This window comes from Schistocerca americana, chromosome 7, assembly GCF_021461395.2.
Source record: "Schistocerca americana isolate TAMUIC-IGC-003095 chromosome 7, iqSchAmer2.1, whole genome shotgun sequence".
Taxonomy (NCBI): domain Eukaryota; kingdom Metazoa; phylum Arthropoda; class Insecta; order Orthoptera; family Acrididae; genus Schistocerca; species Schistocerca americana.
In genome coordinates this window covers 268,890,272-268,917,032 of record NC_060125.1, presented here as the reverse complement: position 1 = coordinate 268,917,032, position 26,761 = coordinate 268,890,272, and the positions used below count along the sequence as shown (strand labels likewise).

Sequence of the window (26,761 nt, the reverse complement as noted above, 5' to 3'; positions counted from 1 at the left end):
ACTGTCCTCTACGATCTCTTCACAAGCACTGACTGCGACGAGCTCTAACACGCACTGTGGAGGCGGCTTAATAGTACTCTTTCGCGCACTCTCTGGCGCAGTGGCACAGTGTAGCCACCTTTCAACGTACATAAGCATTCTGTCTGATCACCTGCATCCATTCATGACCATTGTTCATTTCAACGGACTTGAGCAATTCCAGCAGTACAATGCGACACCCCAGACGTCCAGTATTGCTACAGAGTGGCTCCAGGAACACTCGTCTGAGTTTAAAAACTTCCGCTGACCACCAAACTCCTCAGACATAAACATCATTGAGTATATCTGGGATACCTTGCAACGTGCTGTTCAGAAGAGATCTCACCCCGCCGTACTGTTATGGATTCATGATGTCATCAGTTCCATCCAGCTTCAGACATTAGTCGAGTCCATGCCACGTGATGTTGTGGCACTTCTGCGTGCTCACGGAGCCCCTACACGATACTTGTGCACCAGTTTCTTCTGCTCTTCAGGGTATATAAATGATTTGTTGGACAGGGTTAGCAGCAATCTGCGACTGTTTGCAGAAGATGCTGTGGTACAAGGGAAGTTGAGTGTGAGTAGAAAGATACAAGATGACTTGGGCAAAATTTCTAGTTGTTGTGACGAATGGCAGCTAGCTCTAAATGTATAAAAAAATGTAATGGAGATGAATTGGAGAAAAAAAAAACCTGTAATGTTCAAATACAGCATTAGTAGCGTACTGCTTGGCACAGTCACGTCGATTAAATATCTAGGCGTAACGTCTCAAAGCGATGTGAAATGTAACAAGCATGTAAGGATTGCAATGGGGAAGGCGAATGGTCGACTTCGATTAATTGGGATAATTTTACAAAAATGTGGTTCATCTACAAAGGAGACTCCATTTATGACTTGAGTGTGACTCACTCTTGAGTACCGCTCGATTTTTTGGGATCATTGAAGGAAGACATGGAACCACTTCAGAGGCGGGCTGCTAGATTTTGTTACTGGTTGGTTCGAAAAACACGCAAGTAATACAGAAATCCCTGGAAGGAAGGCGACGTTCTTTTCGAGAAACACTATTAAGGAAGTTTAAAAAACCAGAATTTGAATCTGATTGCAGAATGAGTGTACTGCTGCCGACATACATTGCGCGTAAGACCCACGCTGATACGATCAGAGAAATTAGGGCTCGTATGGACGAATTTTTCTCTCGCTCTGTTTGCGAGTGCAGAAAAATGGTTCAAATGGCTCTGAGCACTATGGGACTTAATATCTTAGGTCATCAGACCCCTAGAACTTAGAACTACTTAAACCTAACTAACCTAAGGACATCACACACATCCATGCCCGAGGCAGGATTCGAACCTGCGACCATAGCGGTCGCGCGGTTCCAGACTGTAGCGCCTAGAACCGCTCGGCCACCCCGGCCGGCTTGCGAGTGCAACTGGAAAGGAAATGACTAATCGTGTACAAGGTACACTTCCCCACGCATCTTACGGCGCCCTGCGAAACATCTATGTAGATGTAGATGTTGAGCGTATGTAGAAAATTTAGCAAAGATTTTCGTGTTAGTGCACGTACAGTGGCGCTCTTTTGTCATTACAACCGGCCGGTGTGGCTGAGCGGTTCTAGGCGCTTCAGTCTGGAACCGCGCGGCCGCTACGGTCGCAGGTTCGAATCCTGCCTCGGGCATGGATGTGTGTGGTGTCCTTAGGTGAGTTAGGTTTAAGTAGTTCTAAGTTCTAGGAGACTAATGACCTCAGCTGTTAAGTCCCATAGTGCTCAGAGCCATTTGAACCATTTTTTTTGTCATTACAGTGTTCGTTATAAACTACATAAAGCTAAAAAACCAGTAACGCACTAAAACGCGACAGCAATGTTTTGTTGCGACCACACAAATATTTCGAAAGAGAGACGAAAATATAAGTAGTGTCCGCAGTGTAATATACGAGCTGTGTGAGAAAAGTAATGAGACTGATTTTGTACCTACCAAAGTCTTTTTTAATTACAAATTATCCCTTTTAAAGTAGTTCCCTTTGGCAGCTATATACTGGCAGTCATTGTTCGCATACTTGGTAGCAGTGCTGAAAGGGTTCGACCGGATGGGCCTTCAACATGTGGGTCACACTCTTTTTAATGATCTACAGAGTCATTGAGTGACTTTCTGTTAACACGTTTTCCGTTCAGGAAAACGAAAAGGGCACAAGGACTCCGATCAGGGGATTGGAGGGCTGTAGAGCGACAGGAATTCCTTTTGCAGTTAAAAATTTCATGATGGAAGTGGCTTTGTGACATGAGGCTTTGTCATGGTGCAGTATCCACTTGTCTGAGCTCTAAATTCTGCTGTTCCGTTTTCGTAACACACAACAAAAACATAACTACACTGATGGTGCTCTGAAAAATTACATCGCGGCTGCGCGTTGCTGAAACTCGGACAGATGATCTGGAAGGAATGAACGCACAAATCGACACAGGTAGAACAGCACAGCGTTGCTAGATCGCTCACAGTGTTGTCAGTCTCATTACTTTTTTCACACACCTCGTACCTCACCACAGAGAGAGAGAGACAGCTCACTGGCGACGTCACTCAGTGCTGTCCATCTTTCTCTCTGCAGAAAACACACCATTCTACTACACTAACCCATTCTACGAGGGATGATCAAAAAGTTCTCGTTTGAGGGCGTTGCTGCAGTGTATATGTAACATAGGGCGACTACGTTGCGGGTATATGAGCACCGACATGCAGGCAAGGGATTAGTATAGCATTCGTTTGTTTACAACGTGATGTGGTAAATGCACAAACGTCAACTATGGCGATGGAGAGGATGTGCAGCAGACTTCTTCACGCAGCAGGATATGGTGTTTTACCAAATGGTTATCTTCTTCATGATGCATCTATGCCTCTATGCTCACAGCGATTTTGCCTAGTTGGCATACCGATTCTGGACTGTACGGCCTTTCAAAGGAAACTTTTTGAACGCCTCTTATAAGAAGAGCAATGTGGACAGAGGTATTAATGTGAGACCTGAGTTTCTCCTGGCGTATACAATTTTCAAACAACTTACGGGTATTAATCCAGGTATTATTTTCAGCGACCGCCGATATTTCGGCGGGAGTACACCCCGCCATTTTCAAGGCAAACTGCAACGGACAGACGATGTACAGGCAAATTTAAAACCTCGGTTCTTAGACTGATGAAGGAAGATAACACACATCTGAACTCTAGTGCCACCAAAGATGACCAAAATGAGAGATAGCGATAGTGAGACTACGAACTAGCAGGTGAGGTTTTTTGACAAGGGAGAGAGCAGGATTCCAAACAGAGTTTAAACAAAAACCTCCATCCCTGTTTACAAGGTTTCTCGGTAATTTAATCTCAACAGCCTCCTTAATAACACTGGCCCAATTGCTGGACGTGCATACCAATATCTCGGTGTTGTTATATATCATGGGCTGACCAGTATCCAAGCAATGTTCGGCAATAGCAGATCTACTTGGCTGCTGTAATTGTGTTTGCCGTTTATGCTCGGTACATCGGTCCTCCAAGGTTGTGACAGTTTGACCAATACATTTCATGCCACAGCTACAAGGAATGCGATATACACTCGCCTTACGCCAACCAAGATCATCCTTAACAGAACCCAAAAGCACTTTAATTTTAGATGGAGGTCGGAAAAAACATTTCACATCATAATTCCGTAAAATACGACCGATCTTGCTGGAAATGCTTCCTACGTAAGGCAAAATGGCAGTAGACTTAGGTGTCGACTCAGAATTATCATGAATCACTAGATGCACAGTTGGTCGATAGCACAACGCACGTTCAATCAGTCTATCAGTATAACCATTTTGACGAAACGTAACTTCAAGATAGGACAGTTCAATTGGCAAAGTCTCATGTGCCCTGTGTACCAAGGTACGAAATAGCCCTTCACGCTGAGCCGGATGGTGACAACTATTAGCCTGTAAATACATGTCGGTGTGAGTACGTTTTCTGTAAGCTGCATGTCCCAGTGATCCATCATCCTTCCTCCTAACCAAAACGTCAAGAAAGGGAAGGCAACCATCCCTCTTCCACCTCCATCGTAAAACAAATGTTCGGATGGATCGAGTTCAGATAAAGGCATTCAAATTCTCCCTACCATGAAGCCAAACAACAAAAGTATCGTCAGTATATCCGAAGAAACAGGTGGATTTCAAAGGCGCCGACTCCAGTTCACATTCCTCGAAGTCTTCCATAAACAAATTTGCGATCACAGGAGACAACGACTACCCATCACAGCTCCATCAGTCTGCTCGTAATGGAGATCTGAACGAAGCTTTTGCCAGGAAAAAAGTATCTGGCGTAGCTAAGAGAGACTGAGTCTTATGCAAAGTTAATTGTAAAAGGGCCTTATGCGATCTAGACGGAAATTATAAAGTTGAAGCGAAAAATGTACTCTAACCTGGAATTAGTTTCCTTTATTAATAAATCTAACATATCAGCCTGCTTGGACAACAGTTCTGTTACCGAATAGCCCTCTTAAACTGTGTTTCAAACCTTGCTTAAATGGTATTGTTTTCCTTGCCGTATTGACTACATATTTAGTGTGTTGTTTCAGTGGACAGCACGCCGCCGAACCTGACGTACATGTGGTACAACTATGAGCGGTCCCAAGTAGCCTGCAAACTCGCCAGGGGCCAGGTCTGCCTCAAGTACGCCAACTACTACAACGACCAGCGTAAGTACACATGGCACGTACAGTTATTCTAGTTCTTGATTTGAACATGAGACATGTTCTTAAGCGCCGGCCGCGGTGGTCTAGCGGTTCTAGGCGCTCAGTCCGGAACCGCGCGACTGCTACGGTCGCAGGTTCGAATCCTGCCTCGGGCATGGATGTTTGTGATGTCCTTAGGTTAGTTAGGTTTAAGTAGTTCTAAGTTCTAGGGGACTGATGACCACAGATGTTAAGTCCCATAGCGCTCAGAGCCATTTGAACCATTTTTTGTACTTAAGCATTTACACTGTTTGTGCACTGGCACCACTGTGTATAATCCCACTTAATAGTGAATCTACAGAACCGGAAACATTGGTTAATGAATCGTGACTTAGAGGAGCTTCCACGTCATGGAAAGATATATAATGCTGTAGTCGATGCACGACCACTTTCTACATGAGTAATGCTGATGGCAACAGGAGTTTTAACAAGCCAGTGCGAGATCAAAAAATTGGAATTTGATCGATGTAACAAATCCTACAACGTCAAATGATGTGCAGTATCATCTATGAGGATCTCAGCTATTGCAAACAGACGATTGAGTGTGAAATGGGAATCTGACAGAACATCAGTAGCCCAAGGATGACCGGAAGCCCAATACCGTCAGCTGCTGAAAATTTCATTCTGGAAAATCGAAATTCTCCTATCTTCACCGTCATCAAACACTTTCACGTTAATCAAAATATCCACGGGTGTACTGCCGGTCTACAGTGTCCAACGGGCACAATATTTCGGCGATCATACATGTCGCCATCATCAGGTGAACTGACGGACTGAGCTCCTGTGAACGTGCCGGCACGGAGTTCCGTACGCTATGGCTGCTCAGAGGGAACTGGGTTCGATTGCGGCGGCGACCGATTTAAATACCCTCCGCCCGCGGCGCGCTCCCTCCGCTGTCCGCGCCCCACCACGGTCGCGCGATGGAACAGATTGCGACGGCGTCTGAGATGACGTCGGAGTGATGGCTCTGTCCGCCGTGGTCGTCACAACTATACGTTTGCTCGATTTACTCTTGATTAACCCAATCGCTGGTTCCCAACCCTTCCTAAGATTGTAGGCACAGTCACGGTTTATGAGGTCGTCATTGGTGCGAATTTCGATGGCCTCTCTAACAACGCTGTCTCAGAATCTCGACGTCTGTACCATAATTCTCGTGCGTTCATACTCCATGGCGTGATTTTCCGACAAACAATGTTCAGCGACCGCCGACTTGCTCGGATACACCAGTCGAGTGTGCCTCTGGTGTTCACGGCATCGATCCTCGACGGTACGCATCGTCTGACCAATATACGACTTACCACATTGACGCGGAATCTGGTACACGCCGGCCTTCCTCAAACCGAGGTCATCTTTGGCGCTCCTCACCAGTGCACCAGTTTTATTCGGAGGACAAAACACAGTTCCGACCCGGTGTTTCTTCAAAATGCGGTCGATTTTCCTCGAGAGTGCGCCTGTATATGGAATAAACGCAGTGCCTACCTCCTCCCTCGTGATTTCATCCATCTCCAAGTGGTTGGGCGGAGAGCACGTTGAATCTGCTACTCTGAGTACCCATTTTTTCGAAATACAGTTCTCAGATGTTCCAATTCCTGGGGCAGACTCTCTGCGTCAGAGATAGTGCGCGCCCTATGTACTAGAGTTTTTAAGTACCCCATTCTTCTGTGAAGTGTGGTGGCAGCTGTCTACTTGCAAATACAGATCAGTGTGCGTTGTCTTCCGATACACCCCATGACCTAGGGTGCCGTCAGCCCTTCTCTTGACCAAGACGTCAAGGAAAGTTAATTTACCCTCCGTTTCAGTCTCCACAGCGAATTTGATGTTGGGGTGTATGGAGTTCAGATGTGTAAGAATCGCACTTTCACTTTCAGTGAGTTGGTGCCACATATCTTAGATCCAACTGCTCGAGTCAGGCAGAGGATCACGTGGTGGTTGGAGCTACGATGCAGGGAAGTGGAAAGACATTCACCGAAATTGTGTCACGTTACGCAGTGTACTGTTCTGAAAATAAGCATGTAACCGTACCGTGTTCGCCCACGCTTATCAGGTGCGGTGCAAGTTTTGTTTCCGTCGGTGAAATAGGGCATCGATTATACGAAAACCTATCAATCGAAATATCGATTAACCGAAACCGCTCTAGTCGGCACATTCAAACTTTTGCGTGCGTGATGCAGAAGTTTAGCTGTTCACTTAAAACTGGACTGTAGTCCGATTCACGAACGATGACCGTTCGCGCAAATCGAGTCACAAACGAGGATTACATTATTTCCTGTTCCAGGCGGCAATTGCGGTTTTCATCTACACGTGCTTTGCGGTTAAAGAAAGCTTGTAAACCGAAAATTTTGTCTCTCACTTGCTCATAAAGAATTTGTCAGTTCCAACTACCAACAGTGATGACAGCTGGCAACAAATGGAATGAAAATTCACTAAATCACGTTTAAGCTCGCGTTGGCTGCGACATTCACAACCATTGTTGCCAACTCTGCAAAACGATATAAGCTGAATGTGTCTACAAAAGAAGCCAGAAAAAATCGGAAATAAAAGAAGGTTTATTATTGTGTAGGTTTAATTTTGTAATCATTTTAGTGTACGGTATTTAAGGAGCGGAGGGAGGGACATTGTTCGATAACTTCACCTCTATGCAAAACCATTTGATCAAATTTGATACACAGACAAGCCAAAAAGTAATCAGCGCGGATATTATTTGGATGAAATTTTCTTTTTTACTTTGGAAAAAATAAGTTACTCAGATTCACTCATATCAGATATGTAACTCAGTTTAAAACAACTTCAGGAAATAACTGTTCCGAGGGATTTTGCATCATTTCTTAGTTGCATCCACAGCGTTTCATTTTAGTGGCTTTAACAGCCAGAGGGCTGTCGGAAAATGTGCGATATAGGTGGGCAGAACAAGCATAAACTCGAGTACCATCCTTCCTGACTCCAGCTATAGCCAGTTCAACGGTTTCCCTCTCCCTGCCAGCCGTCATTGCTGCGTTCCTGTTTAACATTTGAGCGTTCGCTTTGACAGATCATGCAGTTGTTTTTGCCGTACGCAAAGGCGATTAAACGTGAAGGCTTTGTTCTTAGTGTTTCCCATAGTCTGAAAATAATGGAGCAGTTGAACGAAGATGCTTTCCGATGAAGCTTTGCTCAGGAATATGTTCTTGTAAAGGCAACAATATCGGGTATAAAAATGAATATTAATATCACTATAAATTTTGTCACTGTACTTGACAATCAAGATGTAATCTTGCACAGATAAATAATGAAAACGACAGTAAAATAGTTTTCAGAAACTACACAGAGCTTAGAATAATGTCCTTTCTTCAGATGTGGCTATCACTGTGCCTCAACAACCACCAAACATCCACTTTGTATTCGAAATGACTGGACTGATTAAGGAATCTATTGTTTGAAAATATTCGTAACTGATTCAAATGTGATGTTGACGACGCTGGCTGAATAACCGTGAAATAACTGTCGGCGTCATCGGCGATCAAGACCCTTGTGACGGCGCGGAAGAGCCCAGCGGCAACTATGTGGTAAAAGGACCATTCCGTGTGCTAGTGTTTCACTTGCTTAAGACGGCTATGGAGTGATGAGAACAACTAAATGAATGTGATGCTGTCCAAATGGAGTCTTTAACACAAATGCTGGATTTAGTGGCAAAAAGGAAAAAAAGAGTTTCAATTCTGAAGAAAAAATTAATTTTTGACTTCTTTTCTTAAACTGGATCTCTATATTAATGGTCATTTAAGCTTTTTATTTCATACTTCGTTAGTTCACAGCATTACTTGTTTCATATTTCTATGAATAATTTTAGAATATGTTTGGAAAAATCAATTATCTCTTCCCCCCTCCCCCCCCTTCCGTCATCAATTATTTCGGGTAACTGATGCTCTACTGTTATTCGAGGAAGTTTGTGAAGAGGATGCGCTACTTATTAAAAGGCGAGTATTTTCATAAAGTATTACTTCTGAAGAAAATTTATATTCCCACTGACGTGAACTACATCAAGATTATGAGGTTTAGGTAATTGTTACGAAGAGATAGAATGTTGTTGGATTTAACTATTTTTTTCCCCTATGGTGCGCGTCGTTAAATGCAATATGCGATTGTTGAACAAGCTTAGGATATTCAGTGTAAAGTTTTGCGACCACAAGAGATTTATTCAGGGTACCTCACTCAATCTAATTTAATATTTATTGTATATTATGCATTCTCAGTTACACATTTGTTGTAATGTGATTTAATTAATTCGAGAGAGCTAATAAACTGACGTCTCTGGTAACGGACTTCTCCACAATAAGAATAGTATTTTAATTTATGAAATGAGTGTCATTGACTTTGACTTGATGTGAATAATTAACTGGCGTTCTTAGAGTGAATTCATTTATATTTCAGTTTGACCCATCGCTTACAGTGCGCAATTTGAATGAAAATTTAACCATGCTCGTACTTGTTGAGACACGCGGTCGTTGTTAGGAACAAATGCGGTCTACGGATGAATCCCGCCGTTAGTCATTCCGATGTTTGAATTTTGACGAACCATAATCGTAAATATAAAATCACTAAGAAAATGCTCTTGATCGCGATGGTTATTTTATTAAAATGAGCGGTTTGGGCGTTGGCTTAGGCCATCTTCAGACAGCACCATCAGCTTAAGTTGACGATGCGTAGAACTATCAACTGACTCTTCAACGCACATCAACTTCAGCTGATGGTATTGTCTGAAGATGACCTAAGCCTAGGCCGAAACCGGTCATGTTAATAAAATAACCATCTCTCTCAAGGCTGTTTTTTCTTTGATTTTATAGAGATTACAAGATCGATATTTTCCCAAAAATGTTTTCAAAAATAATCGCAAATCCGAGATGGAAGATTACTGTTTCTCTTCGAAAAACTTTACAATTTCATTGGTGTTGACAGAATCGGAGAAAAGTACGCGAGGGTGAATTGGACGTCAGGCGAATATCGCCTACCATCCTGCATAGTACATACGATGGCATTTGTAGCTTTGTCTGACGATTTAAGTTCCAGGAAAACCATGGGACGCTTCTACGAGCTAAAAAAATAGTTTCAGCATCGGGATTCGATACCGCTACCTCCGAGGCGAGTATCTCGCCACAAGCATGCGGAAGCGTCCTCGGAAAAGCAGGATGTGGGCTTCGAGGTCGTTAATAATGCCTAAATCAACATAGACATGAAGACATGCGACTGCATCTAATGCTCTTGAATCCTCACTCGTTACACAAAGTAGTTACGCTGCCGGTTCTCGAGAAACAGAAATAGAAATTCGTTCCTAGAAAACTGCGTGTGTCCCAGGGAACGGAATTTTTCGGTTATGTGACTGGATGTTAATGTAGCTGTGTACAGTTAGTTTAACTTATAATTCATTTTCCTAAAATTTTATTACATGCTTTCTCTTCCTGTTTAAAACAGATGATTTCACGATGACTTGGTAATAAGTCGAAACTGGTAACATCATTTGAATGACCTGAGATAGACAGAGGTAGACACATATGATGAAAACATTTTACCAGACAGTTACTTCTTTTTTCATAAGTACGGGGTTTCTTAGCTCTCTTTCATAATTACTATTATTATTGATCTAAAAGAAGAGTTTGCATCGTAGCGAAAGGCACTTTAGTCTCTTCCTTGATGTGATATGGAACATAATAAAGTAGTGCTATTCTATTTCGATACTTCCCTTCGCTGAAGCTGTGAAGTTTTAACAACACATTTCGTTTCTACCGGTCTCAGTTTAAAATCAGTGCATTGTTCTTGATCTGAAACGACACTATTCCCTTTCTCTTTGTGGCGTTATCTATGAACTGTTTTGTTTCAAGCGTTTTTCATTTTTGTCTGAGACACATTTCGTTTAGCTATCGACAACTACTGCTACATTTCCAGAATGGAACGCTATGATACCGAATGATCAGTGCAATTTACTTAATTCATTTACCACCCATATTTCAGAAAGACTTCTCTCTTCTCTACCTGTAGTCTCATCGCCAGTGGGTTAAAAGCAACACCTTCTTAGTTTGAGAAGCTATTGTTACAAGCCTCCGAACAGCTGCAACAACACAAACGCAAAAAGCGATGAACTAAGAATACAAGTACAAAGAAATGCAGGAAGTAAAGAAATATGATATAGTTTACTTTGTGTGAGATGACTACTGTTCGAATTTATCAACGATAAAGTTCTCTGCCATTAGCAGCGCTATCCGACCGACGCATGTAGAGATTTCTTGCGTCAGTTTGCTTGTCTTATCGGCCTGTGCCAGCGCAATTAAAGGCGTTGCCCTAAAAGTGTTGACGTTTGCTGGGAAAATAAATTTGCACTACATGAAAATCTATCGTTGAAACTGCTTCTTTGTCAAATTCATTTTTGTTGTCGCTTCTGTTGAAAACTTTGATTCTGGAACGTTGCGGCTGAAACCTACCTTTAATCAGTTGTCTTGGCTAAATAGACTTAGATATGAACGATAAATTAAAACAGTTATCTGCGTCAGTCACTTTTAAGTTGTTCTCACGATGCGTTTAGAGAGCTTACACACTCTTCTTCGCGTGATCAAAGTTTTAAAGTACAGTTTTGTTTGCGAGATGTTGCCAGTTGTCTCTTTTGAGCTGCATTACGCTACAAATAAGGTTTAATTTGCACTTGATATCGTAATGTGGTACTAGAACTATAAATTGTATTGTTAGGTTAGATTATCTACACCATGTCCTGTGTCGTTAATATGAGTAGCTGTGGCAGGATTATTGGGAGTTTTACACGTAACTGCATTTGTGTGTTCCTTAAATTTAGTTTGGAAGCTTCGTCCTTGCTTGATCCCAATATTGCACTTTATCTTGTAGACACTCATGTTGGAAATGTGTCTTCCTTGTGTTTCATGTTACGTAGCAGTCCATTATATAATTTATTGCTACGGAAAAAGTCAAGTTTTCCATAACATCATCTCAATACATTAGCAATTTTGTGTGAAATGGCACAGAAGTAGGGAATGCACACTGTCCTATTGTCTGATAGACCAGTGTTCTTGTTTTTGACAGTGTTTCCAATAGAGCAATGAGAAACGTTGGCATATAATAAGCTCTGTCTCACCTGATATATACAATGCATCACTAACTCAAGGCATTTTTCCAGAGAGACTGAAGTATATCGTTGTTAAACACATGAGCAACACTAATACCGTCAGCAAATTACAATTTGGGTTTCAGAAGAGTTTCTTTACTAAGGATTCCATTTGCATGTTCATTCACGAAATTGTACAAGTATTAAATAACAAAACCGCCCCATTTGGTATTTGCTGCAACCTGTCTGTGAATCAGAATATTGTCCTACATAAACTCAAGTTTTATGGGATTGATGGTATAGCCAACCAATTGATAATGTCATAAGTAAGCAAAATACTAAAGAAAGTTGTAATTAGTAATTCAACCAATGTAGTGTGGGGAAATTAATCTGACTGGTGAGATATCAAGCCTAGGATTCCTCATTGCTCAGTCTTTGGTCCATTACTGTTCCTTATATTCCACATAAATGACCATCTGTCTAATATCCAACAAGCAGATTTAGTTGTTTTTGCAGATGACCCTAGTACTATAATCAATCCAAGCATACATATACAACTGCAGAAGAAATGATAAACAAAGTTCATGATAGTATCATTGATTGGTTTTCTACAAATGATATCACTCTTAATTTTAAAAAGACACAACATATTCAGATGTGCAAATCTAGGGGTACTACATCAGTGGTAAATGCAACACATGGCGAAGAAATAATGAGTACAATGGAAACTTTAAAATTCTTAGGTATTCATATTCATAAGAATTTGAACTGAAAAAAGCATGTTTTAAGACTCCTGAAATATCTTAGTTCAGGGCACATTTGCACTTAGAATAGCTGCAAATTTTGGGGAGGGACAAATCAGTAAGTTGACATATTTTGCATATTTTTAATCAATGATGTCATGTGTTCTGGGGTAGCCCATCTACGAAAAACTCTTCACTGTTCAAAAACGTGCTGTAAGAATGATATGAGGTGCTCAGCCACTACTGTCTTGCTGACATCTGTTTAAGAAGTTGAGCTTTCTCATTACTGTTTCATAGTGTATTCATCCACTCATGAAGTTTGTTGTAAATAATACACTACAGTTCCAAAGGAAGAATGATGTACATAATTACAATATCAGAAGAAAAAATGACATTTGTTACTCTACATTGAGATTTTCTTTAGCAAAAAATGGGGGGGGGTGGGGGGCACAATGATGAAACTAAAATTTTGTGTTAAGTTATCCATTGATATAAAATGCCTGGCAGGCAGCAAAGTTAAGTTTGGGAACAAACAAAAACCTTGCTCCTTGACAATTTCTTCTGTTTCACATTTCTGTTAGTGTAATGTCTAAAGGTGGTGGGTAGGAATTATTATTATTATTAGAAACACTTTATAAATACCCAGCATGTAGCCATATTTACTAGTTAATTTGCGATGCGAATGTGTAGTGATTTGTTCCACATCATTCTGATTTATTGTGAAAATGATCCATCAAATATTGAACTAACTAACTAACAAAGATAACAAATTGAACCTCTAAGAAGAACTTGAAATGTTAATTCACAACAGGAAGCATGGGCATAACAGACTAAATGACAAAGCTGAGATAATGACAGTGAACTTTTTTTGAAGTTTCTCAAGCAGGCTACATAACAGAAAGTAACTGTTACTATTATCTTTTCTTTAGTTACTTCAAATGACCAAACCAATACAATAAGAAGTAAATTTGATGATGTGTGTATATATTTCCAGTGTTGATATTTTTAAGCAGTAAGGGTGAAAATTTTTATTTGTATGCATGTTATATGTGTCATTGATATGTAATGTAGGCTGGTAATGCTCTTTGGATTACAGAACCCCATATTTCGACATCTGTATAATCTCTAGAGTGTTTGTGTTGTTTTAGTCATGTGCCATTTATTAATGAAAATGGATATTTCCTTTCACTGGAACATTTATACCTTATTTGTAGTGAAATAAGTTCAAAATTGGAAACTAGACACATGCTCCAAACAAAACCCTAATATTAATCGTTGATGCATCTGGAGATGAGGGTATTGGTTCTCGAAAAGTGCCTCTCAAGAAAATTAAGTGACTGACACAGATAATTGTTTCAGTTTCTCTTTTATGTCGCAGTTGCGTTTTTTAAAAATATGGTCGACGTAACTTGAGATACACACACAGCTGGCTCCCACTTGTATGTAAACAACTCCAGATATCTGTTTCATGCACGGATGCATGACAACAAGAGCAATTGCTTAATATATCGAAATTTAAGTTGCGAAATGTATATGGTAAGTTGGTACCATGGAAAATGAACAACTTTGATATTTCAATAGTATTTCAAGATATTGAAAGACAACTTTTTAGCGAGCCATGGTATGGAAAGGGACAGACTAGACCCTATGTCCAAAAAGTTTTGAGACAGATTTCATTCTTGGCGTATGAGTGATGTTAGCACAGTAATTACAGTTGCAGCTTGAACTGATAAGCAACAGACGTGCATTCGACCAGTCTCTTATGAACAGGCAATGTTAAATAATGTATGTGCAGATATAGTGTGTCAACATTGTTTTGTCACATATCGCAATAGAGCAACATCCCTAAATCAAGTGTTTAAGACATTATCCGGAATGTTTCAAAGAAGGGGAAAGTGTGTGCAAAGTCAGTCCCATACGTCTTCACTCCCAAAAAAACACAACAAAGGTGTACACTTCTGGCGACTTGATTGAAATGCAAAACGCAGATTATTCTATTCTGGAAAAAATCATCACCGATGGAGAGAGTTGGTTTTATCAGCGCAAAACTGCCACAAAAAGAAAAGTGTGTAAATTCACATAAAGCGTCAACGGTTTGACAACATAACCGTCATTCAAATCAATGTGTCACGTTAGTTAGACAACATCCCAAAAAAGAACTCTTCTGACAATTTCACCTGGTTGTATGAAGGTTCTGCTTATTGTACTTAAGTGGGGGGACTCTGTGGAACAACTGAAGCATTAAAACCGCAATTTAAACATTTCTTTTTTCCAGAATGAGATTTTCACTCTGCAGCGGAGTGTGCGCTAATATGAAACTTCCTGGCAGTTTAAAACTGTGTGCCCGACCGAGACTCGAACTCCCGAGTTCGAGTCTCGGTCGGGCACACAGTTTTAAACTGCCAGGAAGTTTCATTTCTTTTTTATTATTCAAAACTAACTTTTTGCATTGACAGGGTATATTTTTGTATTGTTTATACACATGACTTTTTATCTACCATGATCACCATCATTGTCATTAGGCATTTGACATGCACTGATGTTTAAAGAACTCTAGACTTTTTCAAGTGTATCTTGAATCTTAAGCATCCACGTTGTTCCTATTTGTTTTTGAATTCATCTACCAAACATTCATCAAATCGTCTTCCTCCCTCGTTTCTTGACTCTTTTGCAGTCTAGTGAAATATTTACTTGGCTCGTTTCAAATCTACGTGACTGCCTGCATGTCCTGCCCACCTTCATGTCATTTCGGTGAAAGTCACGATTCATTCTGCACTCCAGGTTGTTCCCTGATACATCTGTTTGTTTTTATATCTGGGGAACACTCAATTTCTTAAATAGATCTCACTTCTTAATCTATGTCTCAGTGCTATAAAACAAAATTGACAACATATATTAATTGCAAAATTCCTGTAGCAGACATATTGTTTAAGCTCCCACTACTCTCTCGGCATTCATTTCTCATGGTCCCAAACGTAAGAAGTAATACATTCCAGGTAGGAAAGCTACCTTGCCATTAGGTTTAAGCTGGTGTTCCCAAACTTTTGGTGTGATGGAATACTTTGCGAATCTCGGTACTTTGATGGAACACCTTGTTTATTTTGAAGGTTAATAAAATTTTAGAAAATGAGAAAAACTTGTTTTATGCAGTGATTGTTTCAATTTTAAGTCATAATCAATAACACAGAAAACATAAGGAAATTAAAAAAAACAATTAGTGTCGTCAAAATGTCGAAAAAATATGCCATGTTGGTAATAGTTTTTCTAAGAGCACTTGGTCACTTCACGAAGAATACAGTTTGGGAAACCCTAGGTTAGAGGATGTGCACCAGCCACAGCCAGTTTTGGTTACCACTGACTGCCATCAACACGTTAATAAATAAATTTCTCTGTTTTCACCACAAACTTGCACAGATATTTCACACAGAAGAAAACGCAACGTGCGATTAATACATTGATCTCTGCCATTTCGCTTTTTAACGTCACTGATACGTCTGACTGGTATTCAGGCACGCTTTCGGATTATCGAAGAGAAAGTGTCTGCTCTTTGCAGTTTAAACAGCACCTGCTGCTGCCGCTACAGTCCTGCTCACTGTTAAGTCACAGTCGGAAGCTTACACTGCACTCAAGTTCTATTCATATGTTTCCTTCCTTCACTCTCCACCCAGTCATTATCTTCAGGTGCTCCAAACACAGAATTTCGTCAGTTGGTTTTGTGAGTTCGTTGCACATCTGTACGCCTTTCTATTCGATGTCTTAATTGTACATTATCATTGACTCATTACAATTTATTTTCAGGCCTACTTTCAAACGTGGTCTGCATTCTTTCATCCTTGTTGAAGTCTATCTACAGTAGAGGCAAATAATACAAATCCGTCCACAAAACAAAGATGGTTTATATGTCAACAATTAATACCTTCTTCTTTGTTTTCCAGTTTAACCCATATCGACTGTTATAATGTTGGTACTGGCGCGGGATGTTGGAAATGTCACATACTTTTAAAGCCTAAATAACGTTACAGTGTACTGCGTTTTCTACACTATTTTGTATTTTTTTCCGAATCAGAAGCATGCTCTTCATCGAAACAGTCATTACCTATTGTAACCATATGACTCAGACACATTTTTTGTATATTACACACTAAAATTTTTTGTTTTCACGTTGTAGGTAGTGGGGAGTAGGCGTGTCAATTACGATGATAAACAAACATTCGCATTCCCGTCACTTACTAAGAATACTTTTATCCTCGCAGCGTATACACAATGCGTCTAGCATGGAGCGCGTACTGCAGAGGACTGACTGGCAAAGACACAGTTGTTCTTTCTGCGGTAGGGCAGCGGATGGAGTCAGTGTCTCTACGTCCCCACAACGTCTTTACTTCTTGGGCGCTTTATACTTCATTCCTTGTTCCTTTCATGGCCTACATTTCTGTTTGCAAGCCTTGGTCTTTCTGATGAATGTTCTTAGTTTTTGTCTTCCTGTGTTGTCATCTTGGCTACTTTTCGTTTGATGGACTCAGGCAGACATGCAGTTGCTGCCTTGTGTATAGCTTGTTGTATTGGCTGTATACCTAGTTCTCGTAAGAACGATTTTCTAGCCATATTACTGGTCTCGTTATTTATAGTAAATGCTGTTTGAGGATTCATTCCAGAAATATCGAGGACACGGGAAGATATTGCACAGTCTCGTTTTTCTTGATGTGGAGTAGGTGGCGCACACTTCATCCAATGTATCGATTAATGTTTTGTGGAATAGTACTTTGTGACGATTTCAGGCTTCCTTTTCCTCTCTTCTGCTCTCGTCTGTTTTATTACTGAAGTGCACAGATGAAATATGTCTCACATCTTTTTCCTTTTTGGCATATACGAGACGATTGTTAAATCCTTTTAAAATCCAAGTAAGTTACTATTTACTTCAGGTTCATAAATTCAGGAGGAAATTCGGTTTCATTTTTACGAACATATTCGGTACAAGTGAGTTTCTTCTTCAGCAGCTCTTTAAACAAGCTGCAGCTTGTTAACCAATTGTCTGCCGTTATACTGCGGCAACTCCCCTCAGCTGCATTGTTCAGGCGAATTAAACATCTTACAGCGAGTTTGAAATTTTGTATGGCCCAGCTGTTTGTTTACTGGCGTATCACCTCATGGCGTGGTGTGTGTGTGTGTGTGTGTGTGTGTGTGTGTGTGTATGTGTAACAAGTCCTGTCATCACTGAGCTTTAGAATTTTCGGACTATTCACTGATAGCTTGCTTCGTACATACTGGCTAAAACTACACTTCCCACCGAAAGCGACCAGCTGTTCATCCGCTGCAGTATATCCAGGCAATGTGTCTTTCTTGTTCGCCTGGAACAGTTCAGATATTTCCCGTTGTGTCAGGGGGACAAGGAAGGAGCCTCCACGCGTGCACTATCTGAGATAAGAGACCGAGAATCATCTGTCAGATAATGCCGGCGTCCCCCGGAAACGTTTCAATAAAAGATAACGGCCAATCCTTCCAACACCGGAAAAGCAAAAAGAATGGGCCCTTCTCAGAGCCAACTCTGACGATTGCAAGCCTAAGCGTAGAGGGTGTCACCAAAAACAAACAACAAATCATATCACAACTTTGCCGCACGCTCAAATGGGACATACTGTGTGTACAAGAAACACACAGGAAAGAAGGGGCAATAAGACCAGAAATAGAAGGAATGAAATTAGCCATAGAAAAACCACATCCTAAATATGGCAGCGCTGTCTTCAGGAAACCTGAGATGGCCATAATATCAACTACCAGAACTACATACAATAACATAGAATTACTGACTGTCGAGTGTAGCACCTTCACCGTAACGTCAGTATAAGAGCCGCTCGGAGAGAAGCTCAACTTGACTTTGCCGCCAAACTTCAACAACCAGAAAACGCAGTTCATCTTAGGAGACTTCAACTGCCACAGCACATCATGGGGCTACAAACATACAGACGACAACGGACATAAATTAGAGCAGTGGGCGGAAATAAATAACTTATCCCTGAAGAGGAGAAATTTGTTAACATCGAGTATAGATTTAAGTGTCAGGAAGTCATTTATGAAAGTATTTGTATGGAGTGTAGCCATGTATGGAAGTGAAACATGGACGATAAATAGTTTGGACAAGGAGAGAATAGAAGCTTTCGAAATGTGGTGCTTCAGAAGAATGCTGAAGATTAGATGGGTAGATCACATAACTAATGAGGAAGTATTGAATAGGATTGGGGAGAAGAGAAGTTTGTGGCACAACTTGACCAGAAGAAGGGATCGGTTGGTAGGACATGTTCTGAGGCATCAAGGGATCACCAATTTAGTATTGGAGGGCAGCGTGGAGGGTAAAAATCGTAGAGGGAGACCAAGAGATGAATGCACTAAGCAGATTCAGAAGGATGTAGGTTGCAGTAGGTACTGGGAGATGAAAAAGCTTGCACAGGATAGAGTAGCATGGAGAGCTGCATCAAACCAGTCTCAGGACTGAAGATCACAACAACAACATCCCTGATCCATGATCCTGAGCTACCATGCTCGTTCAGCAGCAAAATCTGGAAGCGCGAATACAACCCTGATATTTATTTTGTAAGCGCAAACGTGGAAGACCGATGCTTAATAACTGCATACGCACCTTTTCCTAAAACACAACACCGCCCTATCGGAATCCAAATATACGCTGCTTTGAGAACAACGAAAATACCATTGCGCAGACGCTTAAACTTTAAAAAAGCTAAATGGACAGAATATGCTGTGGAACTGGATGCAGAAATAACAAATCTACACCCAATTCCAGAAAATTATCAAACGTTCGTAGAGACCCTCCAAAAGGTTTCTCCAAGACACATACCCCGAGGCTGCAGAGAGCATTTCATCCCAGGTCTCTCTGACGAATCAAAGAGCATCCTGAGGGAGTACGAAATGCTTTACGAACAGGACCCTTTTAGTGAAGAAGTAGTCCAATGTGGAGAAACACTAATGGAAATAATTAGTGAATCAAGACAAAGGAAATGGTTCGAAACGCTGGAAAGAATGGATATGACCCACAGTAGCAAAGTCGCTTAGAACTTAATAAAAAAACTTAATTGTGACTTTGGGACAGCTAAACAATGCTCTTCAATAACACCCAATCAAATTGCCCATCAGCTCCTACTAAATGGACAACCCAACAAGAAATGTCAGAAAATAAAAATCAGCAGAATTCAGAGTCAAGAGTCAAGCATGTTCGAAATACCATTTACCATGAAAGATCTTAATCATGGAATGAACTCAATGAAAAACGGGAAAGCAGCGGGAGTCGACGATATATGCGTGGAACAGATCAAACAGCTCGGACCTAGCGCCAAGCAATGGATACTGCAGCTCTTTAATCATTGCTTAAAAACGTGTAAGATCCCAAAGATGTGGAGGAAATGAAAGGTAGTGGCGCTACTAAAACCTGGGAAAGACGCAGGTCAACCGAAGAACTACCACCCAATAGCACTCCTGTGCCATCTGTACAAACTGTACGAACTAATAATCCTAAACCGCATACCAAATATCGCAGACCAAAAGCTCATTCCCCAACAGGCTGGATTCAGACCCGGGAAATCATGCACCAGTCAAACCCTAGCACTCACAGAACGCATAGAGGAAGGGTTTGAAAACAAACAAATAACAGGTGTAGCATTGGTGGACTTAAGTTCTGCATACGACACCGTCAGTCCGCAGCTCGTGGTCGTGCGGTAGCGTTCTCGCTTCCCACGCCCGGGTTCCTGGGTTCGATTCCCGGCGGGGTCAGGGATTTTCTCTGCCTCGTGATGACTGGGTGTTCTGTGATGTCCTTAGGTTAGTTAGGTGTAAGTAGTTCTAAGTTCTAGGGGACTGATGACCATAGATGTTAAGTCCCATAGTGCTCAGAGCCATTTGAACCATTTAAACCAACACCGTCAACCACAGAAAGCTCATGGAAAAACTTTACTGTACATTTAATGATCATCAGTTCACAAACATTATTGAATCTCTGCTGCAAAACAGACAGTTCTATGTAATGCTGGACGGAAAAAAGGCCGATGGCGTCGACAAAAGAACGGTCTCGCCCAGGGCAGTGTGCTGGCCCCCCTACTATTTAACCTATACACCAATGATCAACCAACACCGGAATGTACTACCCATTTCTTGTATGCCGATGATCTGGACATTACAGCGCAAGGAAATAGCTTCGAGGAAGTAGAAGGGAAATTAGAAAGCTCGCTACACGTAATGTCCGAATACTATAAAGAGAACTCCCTCAAACCAAATCCATCTAAGACACAGGTTAGCGCTTTCCACCTCCGCACAAAACAGGCAAACAGGAAGCTGAATGTCATCTGGAATGGCAACAAACTGGACCATACGGACAAACCAACATACCATGGTGTCGTGCTGGACAGATCACTGACATACAGATATCACTGTGAAAAAACCTGCCAAAAAGTTGCTACCAGGAACAATATTTTAAGAAAACTGACGAATAGTAAATGGGGAGCTAGTCCGATTGTATTACGAACAACTGCTCAAGCACTTTGCTTCTCCACGGCAGAATATGCATGCCCTGTATGGTCCCGATCCACACATGCCAAAAAAGTCACTACAGTCCTTAACGAAACATGCAGGCTAACAACAGGATTCATGAAACCCACTCCACTTGGGAAAATATACAAAGCAGCTGGATTCTCACCTCCTGAATCCCGAAGAATCGCGCACGAACATACAGAAAAATTTAAACAGATTTTCGACAAGCGCCACCCGCTGCATGGTTCTTCATGTGGACGTAGCAGACTTAAATCCCGCAAGAGATTTCTCACTAGTGAATTGAACGAGCCTCCGAAGGACTACCCTGCCTCACGAGAAATACCCAGCGGCAGTACATCAAGCTGCAAGATTTTGAGAACACTGAACCGCATCAGAACAGGCATAGCACCAGTTAAAGCAAACCTAGTCAAATGGGGCTTCAAGGACGAAGGAGACAACAAATGCGACTGTGGTGAAGTTCAGGATATGGAACACCTTCTACAGTGTGTTCCATCTGCCCCACAAGGTGTACCCTTGACGAACTATGGCTTGAGGAGGGAGAAACATTGGACTTGGCCCGACATTGGGCTGAAAGGCTTTGAAACAAATCTCCGGACACGAAAAAGTAAAGTAGGTATGTCAGGGTTACGTATTTTCTTTCCGTCTTGCCTGTTCTGAATGCTATCAAATCCTATGCATCTGAACAAGAACAGTGACTGGTGCAAACTTATCTAATTGTGAAATGTCTTCTATTCCAAAATAAATTGTGTCCCACAGATCTTTTAGATTCATATGTCCATGCAGTAAAATCTTGCCAAAATAAGTAACTCATTGAAACCCTTAATTTCAGTCATATCTGTCTCTTTAGTGTATCGTTTCCGGGCAGAATTCCCCGAAATGCTTCACCTACTCATTAGTATGTTTACATATTTTTTCGAACATTGGTCCTACTTTCATCAACAAAAAAAAGGAAGCACCCTAAGATCGCTTTCGCAACTGGTTGCATCTCTCGCATCTGGCACATGAATAACAGTACTTTGAGCTCGCGTAGTTACATTCCTTGGTGGAAGGTTCTTCACCCATTTCGTTGATTCTTCTTTTCCCAAATAGAAACTATAATTTAAAAAGATTATTTCACTGATGTCACCATCCGTCTCTGTATTAGATCCATGTTCCAATTCTTCACACGCATCAGATGATTCTTTATCTGATTTATCACACGTTTCTTCTGATTCAGCTTCGTCAAGTACCTGTAATCTTTCTATTCGTCTTTCGTTTCCTTCTTACTTGCACACAATGCAGACTGAGTTATTAACATACAGTTACAGAAAACAGCCTTACTCCAAGAATTTTATTTCACTTGGAGAGCAGTTATAATAGCAGTATTAGACAACAATCGGTTTACTTAACATAACATGTAATGCGACAACAACGAAATGAATGCAAAATTAAAAAAGCTGACTCTTGGTATTATTTCCATTTTGGTTTCGTTAGGATGGCGCGGGGTGTCCTGAATACCTCAGTGTATGTTTTCGGCAATTAAACGAGTGATAGTTGAATTTTAATGTATTTTCACTTTATTATTTACATATCTTCGAACTTCATTCTCTGACTGCCAATTCTTTGACATCATATGTATAGACATACGATCCAATAGTGACGTTTGTGCTGGACCGGGATTCGAACGCAGATTTTCCTCTTATCACGAGAGGTGGCCTCAACCACTTCGATTATTCGTGCATTCTCCCCTGACCACCCAAAACTTCCACATGTCATACTTGCTCATATCGTAATCTAGGAAAGGGTCCGTATGATTTTGTGAACCACTCTGCAGGTAGTTTGTGTGACACAGCAGGGTAGAGAGAAGGGGGAATTGCGTGCTCGCTCTTCATTTTGCAGATCTATGCAAGAGGGAAGTGCATGAGCACAATCTGGCGAACTACTTTCAGTCAGACTTCTAATCTCCAGGCCCGCTTTTCCAACCTGTTACACCCCCAGAACTTAATTTATCTTTAATATGGTTCTACTGTACTTATATGTGGTGCAGATATTCAATGTCTATTCTTAACACACGTTATTTAACAATATACATTAATTTTAACGATTAAAACATTATTTCTAATAATCCTCTATTTTTCCACTCACTGCAGTGAGGTAACTGTCAGTCATAGAGAAAAAAATGAGTATGATCGGTTTTGTAGGGACTTTAATGTTGTTTAATTTTGTACTTTGAAACGTTTTCGCTAGAAGCCGCGGTTTTCTAGATGGTCAACGCTCACACCTCACCAGTTAAGATTTTAGATATGTTATTCATTACACTCACCCCTACCACTGTACAAAAACTTGCGACCACATGAATTTTTCCCCTTACTTTCCTTCTCTGATTGCACTATAATAACCTTTCTTCTGAAGCACCACCCGCGAATGGAAGATGAAGGAAAGGAAATTAATTGAGAACTGGGAACGGTAAACGCTGACAGCGAAAAAAATTGATATTTTCGCTTTTATTTCTCTATAATCCGCTCAATTTGCCATTAATAATAGTATCTTGAGATGAGTTCTACTACGAGGACTAATCAACAAAGGCAGATTGATCTTTTTCATGTAGCTTCCGTAATAGTTTCCATCTGTACCATGCATATTTGAAAAGAGCGGGTTGTTATGTATAATGTCCATAGGCGGCAGCAATCTCGTATCAGTAGGTTGGTAGTAACACTCTACTTAGTACACGCTCTTTCCATTTCACATACCAAGCACTGAAGGAGACCCGAGAGGAGCAGTACGACTCAATGAAATTCCGTGTTTGTTTAAACCAGACAGCCGCTGTAACTTACGAAAAGCTGCAGCAAGCGTACAGTGAAGATGTACTGCTTCGTGCAACAGTGTTTAGGTAGTCAAGGACGTCAAAGAACAGCGATTTGCCCCTGTTGAACAAGGTGGGCCTAACATTTAGGCTTATGCTATGACTGAACTCAGCATCAACACAGCTGCTGTAACTGACAGTGAAGATCAGCGGGTAATGGCAGTGTCTTTACGATTACGCTTGGTCACCTCCATCCGACCCTGTTTGTGCCAGTCGAGTGTCACGTCTGTTGGCCCCCTGACAAAAGGCTGTGTGAGTTGAATCCAGTTTCTTTGCAATGGAGCAGATGCATTTCTGGACTCAATTATCACCAGCGATGAGTCATGCCAGCGTCATTATGATCTTAAAGGTAAACGAGCCAGCACAGTGTAGAAGTCGACAGGTTCTCCAACACCAAAAAAGGCCGAAGTTGTTCCATCTGCAGGGAAAGTGATGATGGACACATTTTTTTGACTGACTGGAATGATTTACTAGCATGCCGTTCCCGCTCACTCTACTGTTACAGCATCATACTACCAGTCAGTACTGGCTAAACTGCGGAGGCACACTGCAAGGCAACGAGCAGAACTTTCTCAGACTGGGTGGCGACTTCAATACGACAATGTGCGGCCTCACGTCGCAAATCAAGTCACGCAGTTTCTGGCTCTATTCAACATTACCTGTGTAACGCATCCGTCTCACAACCCCGATATTGCACCCTATGATTTCTTTTCTTTTTTTTTCGTTTTTGTTCCGGCACTAAAGGCTAAGCTTCGGCGCATTCAATTCGAGAAATCGGAAGCAGCGCTCAAGAAAAGTGAGGCGATTCTCAAGGTCCTGGCAGAATGGCTATAAAAAGCGCATTCAGGCAGGAGCAGAGTACTTTGAAAAATATCATGTAAAAATTGAAATGGAATAACGAATATTTGTGAAAAAATCTGTCTGTCTTTGTTGAACAGCGCTCGTAGATGCAGAAGCATGTAAATTCCGTTCTTCGTGACATGAGGAATGCTGAATGTGATGAGCATGTCTGACGCTGGTTATAAACATGATATAACACGTTTCTCGCTCGTTTTCCTACGGCAACAAGCAATAGTTCAGTTCACTTATTTTCCATCTGAATATATTCTGTCCAGTGCTTTGTGACGGAAAGGAAAGGCAAAAAAAGAAACATAATGTAGGATATTAAGCTAAGAAGTAAAGGAAAGCCATATGTAACCAAAAAAAAAAAATGGAGGAAGGAAGATTAGGGTTCAACATCCCGTTGACATCGAGGCCATTAGAGACAGAGCACAAGCTCGGATTAGGGAAGAATGCGGAAGGAAACAGATCGTGATATTTCAAAGAAATCAGCCCAGCATTTGTCTTTAGCGATTTAGGGAAATGACGGAAAACGTAAATCTGGATGGTCGAAAGACGATTTGTGTAACAAACAAAGCGATAGCTGTTGATCAGAAAGAACCAGCACAACGTGATGTAAGTTTAAATCTTTAGAATTTGTGTTGCATAATGAAATAAAACCAAATATCTTGTACTTTTGGGGTTCAAACTGCACGATCTTACCATCCTAGGAAACCCTCGTCTACCATTAACCAACAAATTAAGTGCTGAAACTCGTCGATTTTCTTGAAGTGAATTACAGGAATTTTCTTTTCAGTGATGTCAGTACTGCATTCTTTGTTACATTAATGCCCAGAAATAAGAGAGATGATGCTGTGCACATTCAGTGTTTACTTGGAAGTGAAGCATGGCGCTTGTTTACCTAAACTCTCATTTTTATACATTTTATAAAAATTCGAAGCTTATTACAGTTTTTCGACACTTTTTCTACCAGAGGTCAGTAAAGGGTGAAACTATCATTCTGCATTCCTTCGAATAAAGTGATTCGTAATGCGAATCTGTTATGGGTTTTCCTGTTTTATTACTTTTTGACATTCGCACTGCCAGTATACAATTGTTGTACACCATGTACTGTCTATCACACATCGTACAATGGCTTAAGAAATGCTGTTGAAGACTTGAGTGTGGCACTTCCAGGCCACTGTGTTCTTATTGCCTACACAGATGAATAGTGATTTAGAGTTGATCAGTAGTGATGGTTTCTTTATGCCCAAAATACTTTTCTTCTATTCATCATCGCAATATGTTCATGTACTCATGTGAAAAAAATGGCGGAAATGGAGATTAGAATAAGGAAACGTGGTATATTTCTAAGCGTCTTGCTTGCAGTGTGACACTTCTTCACATCGTTAGTTTTGCCTCATTGAGCCTCCCTCCTGTGTTGCAGTTGAGAGAGTAACGTACTTGTGCGGCAAGATGACGCTGGACGGCAACGCAGTGACCTCGGGCTGCGAATGGACGACCAAGGGCGCGTACCGCACCGAAGCGTGCGCCTGCACCTCCTACAGCTCCACAGGAATACCTTGCAACTCGGCCTCAGCACTGTCCGGGCAGCACTTTGTGGCGCTGCTAGTAGTTGCGCTCGCTGCCGTCTTGGCGGCGCTACCTGCGGCATCCGTTTTCTGCAGTGCATAACAGATGGCGCAGCAGCCACCTCGACAGCAGTGTCGCCTTTCCCCCGGAACTCCGTCGCTGGCAGTTATTCAAGCCAATGCGCATCAACCATCAAATTTAGGAGACAGAGGGACGATACACACAAAATTATTTTGAAAGGTTGTCAATAAAGCTACAGCGTACCAGAATAACTGTCCACACCCAATACAGTTATTTTACGACTATTATCCAGGATCCATAATGTACATACTTGTCATAAACGTACTAATTAATAATTATTTATTTATTTACTCTT

The 26,761-nt window shown here is 41.3% G+C and overlaps 1 protein-coding gene across 1 annotated transcript in view; it reads left to right on the top strand.

Annotated features, from left to right (window-relative positions):
- LOC124622866 overlaps nt 1-26,487 on the top strand; it is a 125,111-nt gene extending 98,624 nt beyond the window's left edge. The window contains exons 3-4 of the mRNA XM_047148659.1: nt 4,605-4,724; nt 26,240-26,487. Of these exons, the coding sequence (XP_047004615.1) occupies nt 4,605-4,724; nt 26,240-26,487 (368 nt within the window). The remainder of the gene's footprint in view (nt 1-4,604; nt 4,725-26,239) is intronic.
- Nucleotides 26,488-26,761: the final 274 nt, after the last annotated feature.